The 22,918-nt window shown below is 47.5% G+C and overlaps 1 protein-coding gene across 4 annotated transcripts; it reads right to left on the bottom strand.

Annotated features, from left to right (window-relative positions):
* Nucleotides 1–3,120: 3,120 nt before the first annotated feature.
* Nucleotides 3,121–22,441, bottom strand: LHX9 (LIM homeobox 9; the record flags this gene model as incomplete). 4 transcript variants are annotated; one of them, XM_079726839.1, is made up of 6 exons in its annotated part: nucleotides 3,121–3,177; nucleotides 7,407–7,609; nucleotides 13,467–13,822; nucleotides 15,007–15,209; nucleotides 17,146–17,264; nucleotides 22,411–22,438. In XM_079726839.1, 6 exons carry the CDS (start codon nucleotides 22,436–22,438, stop codon nucleotides 3,121–3,123), a joined length of 966 nt encoding a protein of 321 aa, XP_079582965.1. The 4 variants fall into 4 exon arrangements, with proteins under 4 accessions (XP_079582965.1, XP_079582964.1, XP_079582966.1 ...); XM_079726840.1 differs by lacking the exon at nucleotides 3,121–3,177 and adding an exon at nucleotides 5,846–6,103 and having other exon boundaries at nucleotides 22,411–22,441; XM_079726838.1 differs by lacking the exon at nucleotides 22,411–22,438 and having other exon boundaries at nucleotides 17,146–17,319.
* Nucleotides 22,442–22,918: the final 477 nt, after the last annotated feature.

Here is a 22,918-nt window from a genome sequence, read left to right as displayed (position 1 = left end):
AATCTTTCCAGAGGGCATTCAAAATAATATATTAACTTAGAGTTATAATGTATTTTGAAAATATGGTAGATGGTAATATTATTCTGAAAAAAATGTTATATGGGCAGAATAGGTATTATGAAAATGTTTTAAAATCAGTGGTGCACTGAAAAGAAAGTAACTTCCTATTTTTGACATGGACTGTAGAGCAAAGGATTGTGGCTTTACATCAGAAGGGTTTTATTTATTTGAATATTCAGAGTTGGTTCTCGATTACTAAATGTATAAAATAGATCCAAAAGTCCAATCCAGAGTGTGTCTATATAGTTATATAGCTGTATGGTTTCAAAGAAAATACAATCCATTTCTGCAATTTGGACTAAGTCCTAGTGCCCTCATTTAACCCTGGTGTCTAGAGGCCATAAAATGTAAAAGGTTTTGGATCCCCTGGAGAGTACACGTACACAAACTCCCTGCAAGTAAAGCTAGCTTTGTTTATAACATCGTTGAAAATTAAACAGCAAAACTCCATACAAAATTAGTTCTTTACATTATTTTTATAACGATATTATCCCTAGGATTCTCCGTAAGAGCCTAGAATAACGACTCCAAATTTCCATTCCAGAATTTCCCACTTCTTTTTTTTTTAATTTATTGAAGTGTAGTTGATTTACAGTGTTAATTTCTGCTGTACAGCAAAGTGATTCAGTTATACATATATATGTATATCCTTTTTCATCAGAATTTCCCACTTCTAACACTTCTCCCTGGCAGGCACACTGCAACAGAAAATGAGATGCTATTTCTACGTGGCTTATAAGATGCTGCCCGGCAAAAGAAATGTTATTGTAAAATAACGTGCGGTGGATTCTACAAGGTTTTGTTAAATAAAGCTATCTACTTTATAGGTGACGAAACATCACCAAGGTTTTAAAAGTGTTTGCTTTGGGTCCTTTGCTATGGAGTCACGTCTTTATTTGAGGTATAAAAAAACCCACCCACTCTGCAAGTCAGCCTTAATGTGGCAACTCACCAAAGCCGACAGATGCTGATTCCCAGGGAAGCGTTTTGTGCCCAAGATCAATTTGCAAGAAGTAGACTAACCCAAGCCTTTGGGAGGTAGAAGCTACAAAAATATAGTGCCCTGCCCCCAACCAAGAAGTCCGTGTCCTTCTATTCCACGCCAAACAATAAGGGTGCAGTTTTGCAGACTCAGAGACCGCTGTCCATCACAGGAAAGCACCACGGACCTTCGGGTTCAGCATCATATGCTTTTTTCTCTTCCCACTCACAAAATTAACGCTCCTTTCTTTTCCTCTTTAAAAATGTGCCTGTTTCAAATTTGTATTATTTTTTTCAGATGTCTAATTTCAGTTATGTTCTTTCCCTCTGTGGTCTCTTCCCACACTTCACATTCCAGAGAAATATTTAAAGGTCTGTAAAACCAGGTGAAGTTCCAAAATATTTCTAAATGAAACTGCCACAGGTGACAGCACAGGGAAAGAAGGCAAAGCTACAGGACAAGGATTGGAATAAACTGGCTGGAAATGTATTGGAAAATCTATTTAAGTTACAATAGCCATGGATGAGGTTTCAATGAGGCATAAACATTCAAGTTACTGACAAAACCAACATGTTTCATGATCACTCAAAATAGTCTACTTGTCATGGTGCATTGGTTTTTTTTCTTTTATTAGTAAGTTGCTCTCTCTTCTTAAATTTTTTTTCCTTTTTTAGTATTCAGGAAGTGAAAGCATTTAAGAAAACATTCAAAATTCTGAGAATACATGTAAGTGAAATATTTACACTATCATTCATAAAAGTTACATCATTTACATAGGGTTCATTTGTATATAATAAAAATTTCATCATAATGAAAACTTTTCTGGAAAGTTATATGTTAATTTGTTTAACATATGCTTTGGATGTACAGCTAAATATGAATAGTTAAAAAAATTCTGTCTTCAAATATCCCTTTAACAATTAAAAAACCTCATTCCTAAACATTTGTTTTTCTTTCCACTTGCTCTTTTGTTTGTGATATCATATGTAGTTTGAACTATGCAAAGATTGGATCTTGTCATAGTTCAGAATATATTTGTATACTTTCAATAAATTTGCTCATTGCATAGCAAACATGTAAACTTACAGAGGATCTATAAATTTTACCCTAATCATCTAAAAAAGTTACTGAAATTTTACATGACAGTATTTATTTTTGTTGTAATTTGGGTTTTCTTTGATTTTTTAAAAAATATTTTTAGTCCATGTGTCAAGTGAATACAGCTAATAAAAAGTCATGAGAAGTCAAAAACCAAGTAAATAATTTTATCCTAGATTACCAGAATTTAACCTCATTATATCATTTGGGCTTTTCCCTAAGTATAACAAGTTGGAAATGTATTGTGCTGCCTTTTAAGACAGTGTTCCAAATTAATTTCAAAAGTGTGTGTTTAACATAAAGTTAACTATGTTTCCATCAAATAAAATGTTTATTAATGAAAGCTATTTATCATACAAGAAACAGCAAAGATAAGTCATCATACAGAGATGTACACTAGAAGTGAAAGATGTAAAAGTGCATGCAGAGATTTCTGTTTAAGAAGGAAGTAATAAACAATAATACTAAAATCACTGGATTTTGACCCCTATACTCTTAAATGAGTGATAGCTTTTCTTTGAATTTACAATTGGAAAATGCCATGAACAGATAGGACTAATACACATTAGCAAGCAGGTGAAATGAATGTTTTTGGATTTTATTTTACAACTACTGTGCTTGACAAATGTGTGGGATTTTTTTATTCAATAATTTTCTTCAAATATGGGGTGGGCATATTACTGCCTGGTTGCTCTGATTTATACATGATTTATCTAATTTTGTTTAAAACCATATAATTTTAAGCCTCCATTTGTGTTAGACATCATAAAGAACAGAAGTTTTGTTAACATTCAGTAAATGACATTTAAGTCTCCCGGTCTCTCTTTCTCTCTCTCTCTCTCTCTTTCTCTCTCTCTCTCTCTGTCTCTCTTTTTTTGGCTCAATAGATTTTTAAATGTATGATTATCATATAACCTAATATTGTCTTTGTCTTCACTGCAGTGGATTTCCGATCAAACTTTTCCCCTTCTTTTAATACTTTAGGGAATTTTCAAACGTCGGGATGTTTGGCTGTAATGCCCCAAGATTTGTTCTCCCTGAAAAAAATCATAGTGACAATTTATTAACTACAGAGCAACTTGGCTTTTAGGGGTCTGCAATTTCTATTTAGATTTACAAATATCCATTTGTGCTCAATAGACCTAACATTAAACTTAATCATATTTAAGGTTTCTTTTCATGCAATTACTTTATCTGCTAATTGTCTTTTTTTTAATTCTAAAAATCAGGCTGAGTCAAATCAGTGGGGCATTACTTTTATTGTAGGAAAAATATATTTAAAGGTAATTCTAAGTTGAATTACACTGCATATGCAATGGTAATTTAAAATGAATCAGAAGTTTGGAAATCTAAAAGCTATTTGTATGTTTGCATATCTAAAATTTTTCATATTACCGTTTTAATAGCTTTTACAAATAGACAATCGAAAACACGCTAGTACAGTTAAGCCTTAAGTAAAACTAATGGGAAATAAAACTCCTTAGATTCAAAATCGTTTATTCACACAAATTTAATAGGATATATCACAATTGTTTGGTCCATAAATATTTAGGGGAAATAGTTTCTATACAATGCATTTATCAATAAACAAAGAAACATGGACAATTTTGCTAGACCACTTACTGTACTATAAACACGAAGCTCAATATATAAGATTATTGAATTTATCAACTATATTGGAAAGAGTGCACAACTGCTTTCTATGACATGTTTGTCCCCTCTAACAGGATACACCATAAAAAGAGTTTCAGAAATAAGAGGTAAAACAGTACAAAACTAGTGAGGTGTCAAAAGGGCTTAAAACAGTTAATTTAACAAACAACACATATATCCTGATTTTTCACAAACTTACTTCCAAGTTATCTCATAAGGCACATAGGAGAACTGAGTTATAATTAGTCTACTTAATAAAGTAGATCTATAGTACCATATATTGTTCTGTCAAAGAACAAAATTTATAAGTATCAATATTTTACCTGTAAAAGTGTATTAATAAGATCTCAGCCTTACCAAGGTTGTTTGGTCTGGTTAGTGGTAAATGCCCAAAATGTAATAGAAATATGAAAAGTCAAGATTTAAGCTCCATATAAGATGATAACCACACTTGCTAAATATATAATGGCAATCACACCTTCTTCTGTTACAGTGTTATCTTCCATCATCTTTTTTTAAAAAATAAGCTACTTTCTGTGCTAATTTTCTAAAGACCCTGAGCAAAAGTTACAATAATGCACTTTAATGTGGGCAGTGAACTGTCAATATGTAACCACACATTTATACAGCCAGAAGGACACCTTTAAAATCTATTAAATAGCCACTTCGACCACCAGAGGAGATTTAAGGGGTCCAAAAAGTGGAGAACATGTGCAAAGTTATTCTTAACAATCCACTAAAGCAAGACATATATCTTGACTTCTTTTTTATTTTTATTTTTTTAGGAAATCCACAATCTAATTGGTATTTAACTACAACAGAAGCATATAGATGAACATTCACCACTGCCCAGACCATTAAGATTTTAGCTTAAATTAAAAGAAAAAAAATGCTACTGTAAACTAGGAAATATATTCAGATCAGCATCCACAAGGCTTCTGAGTTTATCTACTTTAAAACTAAGAACCTCAAATCTCTAATGTCAGAAAATTTTTTTTTCTGACAAATACATCAACCTGTGCCAAAGTAAAATGAAGCAAAACAAAACCAAAGAATTCTCATTGCTAGCATGTTACTAAGTTGTTTTTTTTTAACATTATTTGTATAGAATGCCAGATACAATATCATGGTACAGCTGAAGCCAATTAAGAGCTATTGATTAAATTATACTGATTTTTTTAACTTCTTAAAAAATTATATTTTGCTTATTTCCATTTTCCCTGGGAAAAAAGTCATTTAGAAAGAATGGTTTTAAAACTATCATTTTTCGCTTGAGGAGGTTAAAAGTATAGAATTTCAAATTCTGTTTGGAATTTTCATGGATACACAGGAGGTTTAAGTATTTTTCAAATGTTGAAAAGCAATAACTAACTAATAAGAAAGTTTTGTTGGGATGTACACCCTAAGAGGAAAAAAGAGTCACATTCCTGGTTAGATTTCCCACCTAATTAATCTTTAATATTTAGATTTGCTATCCTTAATGCTCTTTAATCATATTCCTCATTTGTAAAAAAAAAAAAAAAAAGGAATAATCAAAACATGTTTTTTCCATTTTAAAATTTAAAAAAAAGACAATATGAAGTTTTCAAAATTCTGTAAGTACACGTACAATTGCAAGATAAAAAAAATAATTTTAATTAATTATCTGATTCTTTATTAACCTAATTATATAACCGGGAATATGATTATTTGCCCATCATAATACCACTCTTTTTTTTTTTCTTCGAGATTCTGGAAATAAGTAACATACAATTTTAAGAGGCACTTATTAGAATGATTCCCAAACTCCCCTTACCGACTGAAAGATCTAATTAATTTTTTTTTAATCCAAATACACTTTGTAGACAAAAAAAAAAATACACTTTGTAAAGGAGACAATACTGTAAACTCATTTGCCAAGTGGCTGCAGAGGCTACACACCAAGCTGTTGTTTTTATTTCCCAAGTATCTTGTGGGTTAGGGGAAAAAAAAAAAAAAAAAAGTCTTGTAAATAATAAAATAATCATTAGAATAATAATAAAAAGAAGAGGAAGAATTAAAAAAAAACCAATGTTAGAAAAGGTTCGTTAAGGTAGTTTGCGAGGGGCTTCCGGATTCGTGGCTGTCCATGTTAGAGGTCACGGCTGTCACTACAGTGATAGTGGGATTGGTCAGGTCTGTTAAAGTGGTCGCAGTGCCGGGTGGACTGAGCGCGCCGCTGTCTGCTGAGGGCGGGGCCGGAAGCGACGTGCCATCAGCTTTATCAACACCCCCATTCTCCTGCCGCAAAAGGTTCCTTCTGAATTTGGCTCGTGCGTTTTGGAACCAAACCTGCAAACCAATCCCAATGGATTTCTTTACCGATGTTTATTTTTATACTTCTTTTTTTTTTTCTCTCTTTCCTTTTATTCTTTTTCTTTTTCTTTTCCTTTTTTCTTTCTTTTTTGTTTTTTGGATATGTTTCTCTTTTAAATATAATTGTTTATTTTTCTTGGGAAAGAAGGGCCTTTTTTTTTTTTTTTTTTTTTTGCTTTCTTTTAAAACAGAGTAATTCCAGTACGACTACGGACACCCTCTGAGCAGCACGTGTGCCCCCGCCCCAGCATTAACAACTGCCGCTTGGGGGCTACGGATGCTTAAGTGGAGATACCGTGGGGAAATGAAGGCACAGAGATGAAGAGGGGGAAACATATCCTGATTCCTCAGCTACTGTCTTTTTGAGAATGAGGGCAGGCGAGGTCAGGGAATGGTTCACAAAGTAAGAATCACTCGCATGAAATGAACATCATTGAAACAGACTTCAGCCTATTCTTGAGTCTGACACATGGCAAGTATTCCTTGCATAGGAAAAACCCCGAGGGCCACAGACTCCAAGCAACCGGAAACTGGCGGGTGGAATTTTAAATGCCTGCTATTTGTCACTGAAAAGTGTAAGAGCATCACAGGTGACCCACAGCAACCTGCTATCATGTCTCTAGTTACATATTCTTACCATGATGAGTTTAGGAAAGCAGTTGGACAGCAGATCTCACTCCCGGTATTTAGTTGTGAAATATGGTTGGTTAAAATGGGAAAATACTTTCTCCAAGTGGTTGCCGAGACACTAACCATACTTGTGGCTTTTCAGGAGTTGACAAAAAGGGTCGTCTTGAATTTGGAAGCTCACAACAGGTAGTGAGGCTGCCAAGAGTGTGCTGAAGTAAGACAGTGCCAGCAGGTCCTCCCCGCCAAGTCTGTGCACTGGCCCTAATGTGAACGTTAAGTCTCCAAAGCCACAGCTTGCGCAGATAACGTCACCTGCGTTTGCAGAGCAGCTAGGCAAGCTGAACTGGCTTTGGTGCACCCGTCTCTCCAACTGCAGGGAGAATGTGGCTGCATCTTAGAAGACCCTGCGTCTCTCTTTGGGCAGTCTCCGGAAAGCCCCTGCAAAATCTCAGTACACTCTCTAGGGAGTTACCTAGAGTAACTGAGGGAGTTACCTGAGAGGGTACCTCTCAGTACCCTCTAGGGAGGTAACTAAGGTAGACTAATAAGAAGCAGTACAGGAAATAGCCGTATCACTCCAAACAGGGAAGAGAACTATTTTTACTGCAAGGGGAAGATGTATACACAGCCAACGATGGAGGTTTCTTACCTGCAAAACTCTTTTGGTCAGGCCTGTTTTCTGAGCAAGCTGCTTGAGGTCCTTGGCGTCCGGGTTGTGGTTGATGGCAAAGTAGGATTTCATGGTCCGGAGCTGGTGATGCTTGAAGGAGGTGCGCATGCGCTTGGTCTTCTGCGAGGGCGGGTAAGGCTGCTGATCCCGGTCCAGATGGTCGGCCTCATTCTCGTTACAACCTGTTGCAGTCACAGTGGACAAACAGGGGCTCAGTGGAAAGTCCTACGTTAGCTGAGAAGATGGCAGGTGGCATGATAACGTCACGACACAACAACAACGGTGGAAAAAGCTGTCGACCCAATTATGAGTGGGAGCCAGACAAAAGAAAGAGGTCAATTGCCCACGACCTCCAAACTAGTCTGTTCATGTGGACACACCCGAAGTTTAGGTAGTAGAAAAATATTAGATAAATCCCCTCTTCAGCTTAATGGTTGCTAGAAAACCTTGAAAAGATGAATAAGCTCTAAGTGTGGGAGGGAGAGAAATATTCTCCAAGAGGGAAAAGGAAAAAACCCTTTTCTACTATATTTATGTGTATCAGCACACTGCCGCTCCACACACAGTTTTTAGAGACTCCACGTTTTGTCTGTATTTGTGAGATGAGGTGTATTCTCTGAAGGCATAAAAGATATGCAAGTGAGTAATTTCAGCTCTCTCACATCTGAAGGTCTCGGAGAGCCCCCCCCCAACGAAGGAAGAATCTGTGTTCCAATTTTTAGGCTTTTCTGCTCATCCTAGAACGTTTCCAGAAAAAGTTAAAAAGTGGCTGGACAAGGGAGAGAAGTTAGAAAATAAAAATTTGCAGGATTCTTATGTAACTGTAGGAATATTATTTTTGAGGGCTTTTAGCTATAACTGCTTAGCGTAGGGCTAACCAGGATGAAAACAGTTTTCCCTTGGAGCTATTTTAGTAAATATTTCTGAAAGAGAATGAGCGCAGACTTTTCTTCCCTCGGTTCATGCCTGCAGCGCACCCCACAGCTCCCAGTTCAGAGGCTCCGACGTCCCACTCAGATCGTGGCCCCGTCTGCTCTGGCATGTGGTACGGAGGGGGGTTGAGCTGTGCCCCTGGCTGGCAGGGCAGAAGGAGCGTGGCATCACAACCCCCCCTTGCACAGCTCCCTCAGCACTGAGGGCAAAGCAACCCAGCCTTTGAAACAAGCCTCACAGTCCTTATGCCCAGGATGTAAAGATGTGCATTTAAGAGGTCATTTCCAATAACCTACTGGCTCTGCATAAGAAATATGACTACAAAATGAAAACATTTTGCTAAATATTTACTGATTCAGCCAACTTCGCAACTTAAAGGGCATGGCAGGGTTTTTTTCCCCTTTAAACCTTACTTCAGATGTTTATCTCATATACATTCAGACTGATCATCCTGCATGTTAGTGCATTATAATAGAATATCTAAAGTCGACCTGGTCGTTTCCCTGGGAGGAGATGGGGGTGAGAAACCTGAATCTTGAAGGAAGTGAGACATCTCTTACTATCACCTCTTTCATTCTGCTTGAGAAAATAGTATTTGCCTGCTATGCTCTGGTTACAATTACTTTTTAAAAAACACTTTTAGTGAATCAGTATATATACAGAAACCCAGTAGTTTTATAGTCATCAACAAGAGTCAGCTGCATCACAAAATCCTTTTAAGAAATTCTCCCTAATATAACAAGACTAGGCGTGGGCTAATGTCTCCTTGGTTCATATTTCCATGAGATCCATAAAGAGGGCACACTTGGCAAAAGGGCAATTGAGTTCATGGAGAGAAAGACTCTATCATTTCACCATCGGGTCCTCTAAGTCATGCACAGGGCCAGGAGCTCATCGAGCATTCGATCAAGATTTTGAATCTTTGTTCATCCATAAAACCACGAGTGACTGTAAATGCAAAGTCACATCAACTTGAAATGGAATGCAAGTTAGATATATACAGCCAAAGGTTGAACAGAGGCTCCTTAAACTCCACCAGAAAGGGTAACCTGTACCCAGAAATAAGAGAGAGAATATGCTTTACATTTTATCCTATTGCATCCCCGGGGAGAGATGTCAAGTTCAAATATTCTACAGAATTGCACTTTTGTATCCTCAAATGGATGAAACAGCATCTCATGACCTACTATAAAACTATACTTATCTCCAGTAAACTGAGCTATATTTCACAACCAGATTATAAATGAAGCCACACCAAAACAGTCAAAGAGGCACACCTTAGTCACTGGAGGCTTCTTCAAGTAAGATTTCAATTCTGTCATAGGTGAGTGATGTGTAACCCTTCCTGAATAGCACATTAAATGGAATATTACACTTGAGGTAGAAGACTTAACTTGGTACTTAAGTAATGCCCTTAGCCACCCACCCCCGCCCAAGTTGTTATTTCTTAGAAATGGGTTTGATTCCTAACCTAACTATATACTCATTAGTCTTTAAAATGAAGTTTATGGGAAAAAATTATAGACAGGTTTGATAAAATTGCTTCTGTGAATATGCATTCTATATCCATTATTGCTGATTAAGAACTCAGCAGAGGATTATAGTGTATTAAACACAATTATGGGACTTGTTTTCACATAGAATACAATTCACTGTGAAAAAAGATTAAGTTAGCTCTTTATTAAACTAGTATTAATATAAACAGATAAACTGTGTGATCAGTTATATTATGTGAACTAATAGAGCAATCTATGTCATCTACAGAGTAACGCAGTGCATTGGCCTAAATTACTTGTGTTTCACTATGAATGCCTTACGTAAACTTGCAAGTGATTGTGTTTCCCCAGGGTCTACTTTTAAAGCTACAGGGGTTTTCTTCCCCCCTGAATTATGAGATGAGGTGATACATCTCTTAAAACTGTCTTAAACATACACCTGTAAGTACACATCTGGCACTATAAAGTTAATCAGAAGATCTAAATGTTTTATTCTCCGGTCACTTATGGAATGGTCCCCTATCCTGAAGTGAGTTTCTATTCTGCAGGTGTGTAACCTTCTGAGAACTGATCCCTGAGAGACCACTAGGGGTCAGTGCCAGGCAAATTTAACGACTGCCGGCAGTTTTTTGAAGTTTGGAAGCCAAGAAAGACCCTAAGGAGGGAGATTTCGCGAAGTGGCAAAAATGTAGTCTCTCAATTAATGTTAAATTACCCAAACAAGAGCTGCCTGCCCTAGACGAAATCCTCCTCTCACCCTGGAGGGCTGCACTTCAATCCAGCATCCCAGATAAATTTTCCAGGTCTCTTTCTAAAATATCTGCCTGATATCTGCACAAAGAGCTATAAACCAAATCAGGAAGAGTCTCATGAAAAGGCATTTGCCTTATGTCGAGCACTTACTGATCTTTGCCAAGCTTCCCATCTGAAGTCTGAATCATAAACATATTCTGTGTACATGTGTTTGAAAATATATCAATGTATAAATTAGATGTGTTTAGTATCAACATTAGTCTTTTCTGAGATTAATTTACACTTAAGCAGAGATGGCTCTAAAGAAAGCTAAAATAATGAGCTAAAACTGCGGGTCCATTTTACTGTCTGCCCTTTAACGTGTTTTTAATGCACTGAAGTGTTTCTTTGGCTAGTCTTGTAATAACATACTGGCATTGGATTCATAAACTTTTTTTTAATGGCAGATTGATTTCTGGTCAGGCACCTTTAACCCAATTTCTCTAGATTATTTTCACCTGATCTTAACTATATGCTATTTGCTCGTATCTGGGAAAAGTCCAGAAGGGAGGAGGTGGATGTTAAATGAAGGGGCTCTGCAGTGGTGTGATCTACAAACTCCCTGAGGTCAGGGAGGCCCCTCCCTTACCTTTCCCTCTTTAATGAATAAGAGCATCAACTTTCTCCATAACCTTGTAGCAGCACTAATTTGCAAACTAAAGGCCTAAGTGGAAAGAGATTTTCGTTCTTTCTAAGAAATAAATGTGTACTCTAGGTCTCCTTGGAGAAGCACAATTTTCTTGACCCTAAAGCTCTGTGGCTCTTTCTCACATAAAGTAAGATCAAGGCGAAATCAAACGTAGCTAATTAGGTTAAACAAACAAGCGAAAACCCAGGCTTGCCACCTTTGGCTAGAAATCTCCCCACACTTCTGGACCTTCTCTGGGCTGAGGGCTTCCCTCTCTCCAAAAGCCTGGCTATTTTCTTTCTCTCTCTCTCTCTCTCTCTCTCTCTCTCTCTGTCAATCTCTCTCACTCTAATTAGGGCATTAGGGCCTTGGTCTGTGGCTGGAGATTCCGATGTCACCTTCTATTAACAGAGAACAATTAGTGCCCTGCCCAGCCTGCCCCGGGGAACAAGCATCAAAGGAGCCCAAGTAAGCGCGCTGGGCACCGTGGCCCCAAACCAGAGCCCCAGCCTCGGGCACAGCAAGAGCAGTGCGCAGCCCGACCTCCGGCGGGGGGTTGGCAAAACCCGCGGGTGCGCCCGCTGAGCGACACCAACCCATCCGGTCAGGGTCTCAGCCGGCAGCCGGCCCTCCGCCTCTGCCCAGTGACCCCGGCTTGAACCCCCTGGGACCAGTACAGTCACGCTGGGTCCCCGCTCCTTGGGACACCACCCGCTGCGCCTTTTCTGTGAAAACCTCCGGAGAACCAGGAGGGAGCCGAGGAGAGAGCTGGGCAGAGCCCACTCAGCCTGCGGGGACCCTGAAAGCTGTGGGCCTGAGCAGGACTCTGGATTCCTTTAGCACACACTGGCTGTGTGACCCTGGGCAAGTCACTTATCTGACAGGACAGTGTCCCTTTACCACTGAGCCACAGTGGCTCACACACCACACCAGGCACGTGGGAACTGGAAGAGAAAAACAGGCAAGATCCATGCTCTGGGGCGCCCACCCTTTGGCTGGAATCTGGGTGCTCATGGTAACAGACAGGGGTTGCCACCATGAGGTCCCCAAGGTCCTTCCCAATAGAATGGACTCCCCTGGCCTGAGTCTCCTGCCTGCTGAGGTTTCCATCTGGGGCCAGGCCAGGGGACAGGGAGTCAGAGCAGCTAAACCAACCCTTAGGTGGCCCCAAAGTTATCCTAGAGCTTTCTGGAACCTCTTTTCCAGTGGCTGGGACTCACCAGAAGAGCTTCCATCCCTCTTGGAGTTAGACTGTGGTCCTCAGGGCCTGTCATCATCCTCACCTGGGGGATGGCAGGTGAGGGCGGGCTACCAACAATGAGAAACTGGTGAGTGAGAGAGATTGATGAATGATAACGCGTGCGCCTCCCAAAGCAAGGAGGAAAGCGTGCTCTCTGGCCTGTTGCCTGCATTTTGTTTTGAATTAAGAGAGAAAGCCGGAGGAGGACAGACGAGCAGCCTGTGACTCCACGAAGCCTCCTCAGAGGGCCTGACCTGGAGGTTCTTCCAGTCTTCAGGGCGGTCTGGGGGTCTGGATGGTTTATCCCACAGGGAAGGGGCTGGCTGGCTGGGTCCCCTGACCCAGGGGAGGAGCAGGCCCGCTCAGCGGTGGCCAGGGACTCCCGCCCCTACAGCTGCTTTTCACCAAGATCAGGGACTTGGTTGTTCAACACTCTTGCCAATGTTTCCCTGATTAACTCTGGGCTGGTGACCACAGCCTCTGCCCTCTCTAGACAGACTGGGGTTGGGCTCTGAAGACTTCTTTTCTTTTTTCTTTTTTAGTATTTAGGGAAACCTCCTCCAGGATCTATAATTTGGCCTCCACTCAGGAACTGCCCTGGGGCTGTTTTGCTCCAACTGGGAGCCAGAAACTAATGGGCTCATTTACTAATGGGCAACAAAGATTTGGCTCAGCCTGTTTGGGGGAAGTCATTGCAGCCTTATGAATGCGTTTTCTGACCCAAACGACGGAAAGGTCTCTCTCACCTGTTCCCCCTCTTCTCTCCCTCTTTCCCTCTCTCCACCTCTCCCTTCTTTCTGAGTGAAAGGGAGCTGTAGTGAGAAAAGGGTCGTGCTAAGGAAAGCACCGTCTTGCCGCCAGGTCTTGGACGGGAAGGAGCTGGATGGAATTCTCCTCTGAGCAGAGGAGGTTAGGGCTACAGGGGCACTGGGGAGGGGCTGGGCGCCCACCTGAGTTGTAACTGACGATGTCCACCCCCAGCGCGGGGCTCTTCCGCTTCCGGGGCCGCCCCTTCTGCACGGTGCCAGCGCCGTTGAAGTAAGGCAGGGCCAAGCCGCCGCTCTTGGCCGCCAGCTCGGTGTAGCTCAGCTGAGGTGGATACTCCCCTTGCAAGAGGGTCTCGAAGTGGGCGCGGCAGTACACCAGGCTGTCTTTCATGCCAAAATGATCGCCCGTGGTCAGGGTCTTGTTGCAGGTGGAGCAGGTGAAACAGCTCAGGTGGTAGACGGAGTCTCGGGCGCGCATGACCATCTCGGAGGCGGAGATGCCAAGGTGGCAGCGGGCACATCTCTGCACAGAGAACCTTCTGGAAGGAAACAGTCGAGTCAGGGCGCTGGTGGAGGCAAAGGCAGGGCCACCTCCCACTGTGACACCTGGGGCATGGTCAGCAGTGGCCCAAGACTGAGACCTGGGAGGGGTCCGGGAGGGGAGGACCCGCGCCCACTTGGACATTAATTTTATTTGCTCATTGACCTGCTCTGGTGAACAAGACAAAGAACCCTTGCATTAAATTCAGAAGAATCGGGTAACTGATCCTCCGTTTTCTTCTCTGTAAAGTGAAAATTTTAAAAACCAAAAACAAACCCTGCACTGGCTAACTCACAACACTATGTTAAGAATATTACATTGTGATATCAAGTGAAAACGTTTCCTCGATTACAAAACATACACACGAAGGGTGTTACTATTTATGGAAGCGTGAGCGTGCCTGAAAGCATTCAGACACTGCCCTGGAAGAAAAAGGACAGTTTTGCGGAGGGAAGCTAATTCTTTTTTAACCACTTTTCTCGCCTCAGCCGAGCGCGGAGCCGAGTCCCTGCACAACGCTCGCGTCCCCATTCCAAAAGCAGAACTGGGAAGAATCAATTAAACAAGCTGCCGGCGACTTGACTCTCCGGCGTCTCTCGAGGCTGGCGGGCAGGTTCCAACCAGCGGGAAAGGCATCTCGGAACTGAGAGGCCTGGGTTTCGGCAACAGCGATCACTCCTTTTCATGGTCCTTTACGTGAGCTCCCGCCCCCCTCCTCGCGAAAACCTGACACCAGTTGCTGCTGCCCCGGCCACCAGTTGAGTTCCAAGGCACGGGCCTTGCTCAGTTCGTAGTAAACGGAAAAAAAAAACAAAAACAAAAACAAAACAAAACAACAACAAAAAAAAAAACAGCTTTCGTCTCGGTGGACCGAGAAACGTTCATTTACCCTTCCGAGATTTGCCCAGTTCCCTCGGCCGAGCTGCCCAGGGCCCCCTGAGCGGGATCGTCGCTGATCACGCTCTGGACCTTGGGTGCCCCCATCCGCGCGCACCCTCCTCGCGCGTCGGGCGGGGATGGGGATGCTGCAGCTTGAAGGCGCACGCGGTGGGCTTCCCTGGTCTGGGGACTGGTAAGAGTACCCCCAAGGGACCAAAGGCTGGGGACAGAGAGGGGACTCCGGGGCTCGGGCAGATGACCCCTCCAGGTGTGCCAGGGCGTAAAGGACAGGGGTGGGGATACCTGTAGTAGTCCTCCTTGCAGTAAATGCTACCGTCCTTGGCGAAGCAGGTGAGCTCGGACTCGAGGGCCAGCTTACATTCACAGCATTTCAGGCACCTCAGGTGCCACTGCTTGTCCACGGCCAGCAGGTAGTACCTGTCGGCGATCTTGCCCCCGCAGCCGGCGCACAGGGCGGGCTTCTCAGGGCTCAACGGAGGCATCCCCTGAAAAGAAGCGCGCGCGGCGTCAGGAGGGCGCGCGGGGCCGCCCCACGCGGGTACCCTTCGCGGCGCCAGCCCTCGGCCTCGGCGAGCGCCGCAAGGTCAGGGGTCCCTGCGCAAAGGCAAACGTCGGAGGAACATTTGCAGTTTTTCCCTCTGCGACTCGCACCCTTTCTACTGCGTCCGCCTGAACGCGGCGTCCGCGTCCTTCCCGGACTTTGAACCTAAAAACACGCGCCGGCCACCTAGAGCCTTTTTCGAAAGGGCTAGGAGCGCACGGACTATAGTTTGGTGGATGTTTCCAAACTCGAATAATTAAAAGTTAAAAATTGTGGGCTCCGATGCGCACGAAATAAAACAACGGAAATTGTTATTGGAGAATGGAAAGGAGATCTGAACAAGCACATATTGTTTTTTCAACAAATACTATTACATTGCTGTTTCTCTAAATCCTTATAAGCAACGTTGAAATTAAAAGGAAGGGAGAGGTTTTTATACTGGTGCTCATAATTTGGTCGACATTGTTTTGATCGGGATGTATTTGTCAGATCTCGCTGTTCTCCAATCTTCGGGGTTATTGGTCCTTTCCCTAGTAAGGGTGTACCGTGCCTGTTCCCGGGGAGGGTCCGTTATCCGATCCCCTCTGCACGGGCCCTCTTTCCCTGGCATCAACATACCCAGGAGATCTTTGTCCTGAAAATCTTAATGCCCAAATTAAGCTTCCCGCCTGCGTCCCCACGACACAGCAAGGGTGGGGACACCTCGCCTTAACAAGCGCAGCCCCGCTGTGAAATTCGGGTTTGGATTACTGTTTTTTGTTTTTAAACAGGGTAGCCACAAAAGGGGGAAAAATAAAAGTTAACCGCTGTACATTTCCCTCAGGACTAGCAGAAATGGGTTGGACTTCCCCCACTAAACTCTGGCGGGCCTGGAAAAGTAAAGTTTCGCCCTTTATTCAGACAAGGGCCTGCACTGAATTCATTTTGCAAATGTAGAAACATCCACTAACGCGGCTACTTGGTGGATCCAAAATACCGCTGACCTGCCCAGGGCAGTCTACCGACTTAGTTTGAGCCACAATTCCCGGTGTGATGCCTGAGGATCTACACAGCTATGCTCGGCTGAAATCATTTCCGGAGACTTTCGTAGTTTTCCCCCTCCGGCTCGTAAGTGGGAAAGGCGAGCACATAGATTACTCATTGGTTTTCTTTATTAAGCTGGCATGACTTTTATCCTACGTATGTAATCGACAGAGGTGGTCGATCACAGCGTTTAAGGGTTGGAAAGTTCTCGCTCATGGGCTAGGTGCCCCGCTCCTCCGGATTTTCTATTAGAGTCCCCTGCACACCATACCCTCCCGGCCCGAGAGCTGAGCGCAGTCCTGTCTCACTCAAAGGGCCCAGACGAGCTGCCAGAGACCCCGAAACTCGCGGGGTTTGAAGGTTCCACGTTCCAGGCATCCGGAGAGCTGGAGGGAGCCCAGTCGCGTTCTAGTCCGCTCCAAATGTCCGGTCACCAGACCCAGGGACTAGAGTCACCAGGCTTCAGCTCGTCCCGGACGCTTGGCCGCGCGCCGGCAGCCCGTGGCCCGCACCAGCTCGCCCTCTGGCCGCCGATCCTCGCCGGGGAGGGGCCCGGGAATCTGAGGTCCGGAGGAGAGGACGTCCCCATCCTCTCGCGCCCGGTTCTCCCTGCTTTCCCGGGACCAGCTGCGGCAGAGGGGAGCGAGCTCGGGGTGTCAGGAGCGTAGCCAATTCAAATCGGAAAAGAGCCCTTTCTTACCCTGCAGCCAGGCGGACCAGAGGTAAGCCACCCGCCAACCTGGAGCGGACGCCCCCACGAGCCGCCATCCTCGGTCGGCCGCCGGGGAGGCTCGGCTCGGCTGCCCCGCGCGCGCACGGGCGCCTGGCGCCCGCCGCCGCCGCCGGCCCTTCCTTACCGCGTCGCGGCCGTTGAGCTGGGCGCCTTTGGCCAGGCGGGCCTCGGTCTTGGATCTGCGCTCCATCTCCTCCATGATGCCTTGGATGTGGCCTCCGGAGATCCCGTGGAAGAGCATGGCTGGGGGGCGGAAAGGACACGAGTTGTCTTCTGCTCGGCACCCCACTATTTCCATATACACACGCCCGGGGCTCTCAGCTCATCCGAGGGAAGGAGAAGCAGGGACCGCAGAGGCGGCGCGATGGGGGGCTGCGGAGACGCTCGGGGACAGAGGGCGAGGTGGCGAGAGGGGAGAAGAAAGGAAGAGGCAGACGGAGTGGAAATTGGTCTGCTCGGCAAGGAAAAGAGAAGAAGGGGGGAGGAAAAGCCCCAGCGGCTCCCTGAAGGAGATGTGCAGAAACAAACAAACACGGGCGGAGGGGAAAGGAGGCGAAGAAGGCAGGCGAATCTTACTGCGCTGAGAGATCGAGTTACTAATGGGAAACAACTGCAGCGGGGGGAGGAAAACAAAATCTGGTGAAGAAAGAAAATAGTTTTGAACACAAAGAAAGAAAAAGAAGTGCTATTTTCAGCGGTCCCTGGCTGCTTGCAAGTTCCCAGTGCCTGGAGGTTGGGTTGGGGACTGCTGCTGCCGCCGGAGCTGTGTCCAATTTGTTAAGAGACTAAAGCCAGCCCATTTTTGATAATTTAGTAGGAGGAGTTCTCTCCCCGGAGCTGCCACGGATTTTTATTCAGACAACAAAGACCTGTCATACTCCTCTCAACCCCCTGGTGATGGGCAAGTGGGGACAAACATGGGGGGGTAGGGGGGAGGCAGTAGGAGGGGGCATTTACTTCCCCCCAACACACACACACACACACACACACACACACACACACACACACACACACACACACACACACACACACACACACACACACACACACACCCCCTTCCAAGAGTTCCCAGCAATCACGTTTTAAAGGGAAAAAGGAGCCCTTATTGTCCCCGCCCTGGCGCAGAAGGCAGAGAGCCGGCCTGTTTGGTCCAAGTTCAAGATCAGACCCTGGCTCAAGAAATGCAGAATGTCAGCTCCCACCTTTAGGCTTCCTCCTTGTGGACTTTCTGGTCCCCAGCTTATGGGAACCCCAAATAAGTAAATATTGAACAGACATTCCTGTCCTCCCCACCCCCTCTTCCTCAATTCACTTTTTAAAAGCAAGTTGCTTCACCTGCCCAAGGGCTCCCGGCCCCAGCAGGGACTGAAGCAACCCCCAAAGCGAAAAGGAGCTAGAAGAGCCTATGTTTCTGGAGTTTACTTCTGGCAAAAAGATTTTTCTTTGACAAATCAGTGTAGGGGAAAGGCCGTGGGCTTGGAGACGTGATGTGCAACTGAACCGTGACCACAGGGGGATGTAGTCTCTCACCCAGTTCAGGTTTGGAGGGAAACCGATGGCGAGTCCCGTGTCCCGTGTGAAACTTGTCAATGTGGGCGGCAACTCGGGGACTCGCGCGAACTTGGCGCCGCCCCCCGGGACCGGGCGCGCGTCCCACTGCCCCGGCTGGACTGGGGGCTTGTAAATCTGGACGCGCCACACATTTAGGAGGATGTGAAGGGGGCTTCTCGCCGTGGAGGAGGGGAAGGTGAGAGCTGACAAGCAGAATGGCAGCCCCGCGCCTCACAAGAGGCAGGATTGTTCTGTCTCCCTCTGTTCCCGTGAGCCGCGGCCCCTCCTCGGCCCTATTAAAAAGTGTCCACAATACTCTGATATTGTCGATTCATTCAAACCACCAGAAGCCCCCTAGGGGCCCGAAGCGGGGAGCGGGGGCGGCAGGAACCGACCCAGCTCTGAGCCGAGAGGAGGAAGCCCGGGCTGCGCTCTGCTCTGCGCCGTCCTCCCGCTGGCCGCCTGTTTCCCACCGCGCCCCGTCGGCTTTCCGGGACCGCCCGTTTCTCCCCGGCACGTCCCGGACACCTGGAGGAATCCCTTGGTGGAGCACTGGCTTCCCTCGGGAGGAGCCCGACATGGAACGGTGGCCAAATCTAGAAAGATAGAGGGAGAAAGGGAAGAAGAGAGGGAGGGAGGGAGGGAAGGAAGGAAGGGAGAAAGGAAGAGCATGGAGGAGGAAGGAAATGAGAGAGGGAGTAGAAAGGAAAGGAAGGAAGAGAAGAATGCTGCAGATCCTGACTTCCTGCCCCAAAGCATCGCCTTCTGAAGCTGCTGGAATCACCTCCACCACGAAACCCAAGACTCCGCTGCTTCCCCCTTACTCTTTTCTCTGGGTCAAAAATCATGTTATTTGCAGACTGGACGCTGTTACGGTCCTCCGGGTGCCAGAATACAGCTCATAAAACACAATTTCACACAGAAATGAAGCCAATCAAGTGAACTAAGCTGGAGACCTCCCCTCACTTTGGCAGCCCTACTGGACAGCAGGGCTGCTATTTACTGTAAGTAATGTAATTAGCCCCTTTGGATGGAAATCAATGAGCTTTTCAAACCCACGTGCACAAACGCTGGGGCTGGGGGCAGCAGTTCTTTCAGAGACAGCAGGTCCTCTCACAAAGGGGCAGACTGCCTTCCCACAAGGCGGTGACTGGGACCAAGGAGGAGGGGGGAGGAGGAAGAGGAGGGGTCTTTGAGAAGAACATCAGTCAGTTAACCCAAGGAGGCTCCAAGGAAAAAGTAAATATGGGACCTCAATCCAGGGACCCGCTTTGTCTAGTTTCTAGGCTAACACCCGCCCCGCCGCCCCCCACCATGCGGATGTTCAGAAGTGGGTTTGGCTATTGTTGGATTTGGGTCCTGCTCAGCAAAAACAACAAAGAACCCAAGAACACCACTGCCTCCTTGCAAGGGCTGAAACTTTGGAGACTTCATTAAGTGAGAGCGTAACAAACAACTCCAAGAAAAAGCCAGAACTTTGTGAAGTCTCCAGGGAAGCCAAGCACAGAAGTCCTGTGAGCCCTCCAACTCTTCGGTCCTTCCTTCATCCGTTGCACACAGATTTGTTCATTGTGAATCGGGTACAGGCAGGGCAGAGGACCTCCTGCCATCAGCTTCCAGGTTGGAGCCCAGCTATCCCTGCTTTTTCTTATAAAATTCGGGTTGCAAGTTCCTGCGCCGGGTGGGATCTGCTACTTCCCATAAAGATGAGAACTGCTAGGATTCTTCCTTCTCAGCCAATGCAGGAAGATTGCAGAGAGCTAGGGGTGGGGCACGGGGGCTGCTGGAGTTCGGGAGGTCCTCCTTAGCTCTGGGGACATCGGAAATCGCTCCCCGTCGGTCCGGCCCTGCCTCCTCTCACAGTTCCTGAAAAAGGAAGCCCATGGGGGCGGAGGATATTTTCTCCAAGAATTGGGCGTGTGACCTGGGACGTCCTAACCTTTTTGTCTTGCAGCCTCGGGGAGATGGCCTAAGAGTGTCCCCCAGCCCACCACTCTCAAAGCACTTTAAGGAGAGCGTCTTGGTGGCTCTGCCTTCCTTCCTCTCTCCAGAAGAGCTGCTGGGGCCCGGGGCCCGGGGCCCGCCGAACGACCCTCGAGTTCTCCGCACTCGCCACTTCCTGGGGCTGAGTCCCCGCATCTCTCAATGGAACAGGTGCAGGGACCCCTACCCCGCGGCCCGGAGGGACATCTCGAGTCTCCCCTCTAAACTCAAAGCTCTGTTTGGAGCAGGGCGGCAGAACCTTGGCCAGGGGCTGCCCTCCGTCACGACGCAGCCCACTTCGTCCGCTCTTGTCTTTCTGCTCCACCAGCCACCCAGCCGCTTACAGCGGCCGCTTTGAGGAAAGCGGGCGGCTGGGATCGGGGGCAGAGGAGTTGGGATGGAGGGTCAGGGCCTCGGAATCTCCGCTAGGGCGGCAGCCTGGTCCCGGGTTCCCACTCCCTCCCCAGAGGGGTGGAGAGGGAAGCAAAGGGAACGCGCGGCTTGATCAAGCGGCAACGGAGGCTTTAGGGTCCCAAGGGGAAACCCTGCCTCGACTGAGAGAATAAGCGACTCAAGGTCTCTTCAGACCTGAATTTTGGAGGCCAAGATCCTGTGCCCCGAGTTTGCCCTTAAAAGGGCAGAGGTCGCCTTTCCGCCTGACCCAATTAAGCTAGTTGAGGCGCCTCCTTGGTCTGAAAGGTGCAGCTCTTGGAGCGGTGTCCGTCTTTGGGCGCCGTCCTGAGCATCCCAGGGCCCGGGGGAGTCGGCGCCGTCCTGGGGCTTGGAGCCTCGCACCCAAGCCCTGGATGCCTCGGGGTCTGCGCTGGGCAGGAGGCCAGAGCATAGCCCGGAGGCAAGCCGGCCCTTCTCCGTCCGTGGGCGCAGGGAAACTGTGTGTACACCGAGGGTGGCCGATCCAGACTGGCGCCGCCACCAGGGCGCCCCTCGGATTCAGTCCTACTAGGAGGGCGGCCTCCCCCCAGCCGGAATGGGAACGGGCCGAGCGGCGACGGGGTGCGCGAGCTCCAGCGCGAGGAGAGGGAGCCCCGCGGCCGGGCCGCTGCGCACCTCGTCCGGGAGCTCGTTCCGCGCGGCCGGCGCGCCGGGCCCTGCCCTCGGGTGCGCCCTGTGTCCACGCACCCCCTTAGCCCCGCGAGGCCTCCGGCCCGCTGCGCGCTCCCTTCAAACCTCTGCCTCCAACGCCCCTGGGTTCTTCTCCAAGGGACAGCCGGCCGGCGGCGGAGACCGCGCTTCTGAAATCTGAAGCTCTTTTACCTGGGTTTGCCGCGCGGCGGGCCCGCAGCAGCCGCAGGAATAAAGGGAGCCTCCCCCGCCCCCCGCCACCCCCGCGTCCGCGGAGATCGCCCGCAGAAACGGCTACGCGGGGGTCAGATGGAGCCAACAGTGGGGGTGAAACCAGTTTCCAGTTAAGCCCTAATGGGTGAGAAGCGACGTCTTCCTGACCCCGTCCCCGCCCCATCCCTTCCAGTGAGGAGACGCCCCCAGCAGCTCCGCGAAGGACCCGGAGCGCATCCCTCGCGCCCGGCCACCTCGCGGCTTAATGGCACCGTGACCCCCGCCCCCAGCGCCTCCTCCCTGAGTAACTCAGACCTTAGAGAGAAAAGCAAAAGGAGGGAACGCGGATTTCAGGAATGCTGTCAGCAGACTCCGAACGAGACCATGTATCCTAGAGCCTACGGCTCGCGGTTTAATTTCTAAGACAAACACAGACCCCTCTTCTTCCCACCCGCTGAAGGCGTACACACGCGCGTGCACACACACACTCACACACGCACACAATATGTGCTCCGGCCTAAGAGAAAGGGCAAGAGAAAGAGCCTGGCGTGTAACTCACCTGCCTCTAGAGCGGTGCCGTTCAGCATTCTGAGAGCAGGAGTGGGTCACTCAGCGATGTGGCTGCACCGCGGAGAAACGAGCGCATCAGCTCCGAGGTGTGGCCCGGGGCCCCGAGCGCCTCCCACCCCGCGGGGGGCGCGTCCCACCTGCCCCTCCCGCCGCGGCCTCGGGTACCGAGAGGCCTCGAGGGAAGCCGGGCAGCCTCCGGTAGGTGCCCGGGGCGCTCCCGGGAGCCGGGCGGTCGGGCTCACACCGAGAGCGGAAAACTGCTACGGCCAGACAACCCCCATCGGGATCTTACCTTGAGGTCCAGACGTTCCCGCCCAAGAACCCGGTCCTCGGCGAGGGAGGGCGGGAGGCGGCGGCCAGAGGTGCGAGCCAGTCCCCAGATCTCGCCAAGGGGTCTTCTGTTAATCCAAATAAGTAAGTCAACCGGTGGCTGGGTGGGTGGATGGTACCCTCTCTCTCCCTCTCTCTCCCTCCCTCTCTCTCTCTCTCTCTCTCTT

Source organism: Hyperoodon ampullatus (genome assembly GCF_949752795.1).
Source record: "Hyperoodon ampullatus genome assembly, chromosome: 2".
Lineage (NCBI taxonomy): Eukaryota > Metazoa > Chordata > Mammalia > Artiodactyla > Ziphiidae > Hyperoodon > Hyperoodon ampullatus.
The sequence above is the reverse complement of the archived record's forward strand: the minus strand, read 5'-3'. Positions and strand labels throughout refer to the sequence as shown.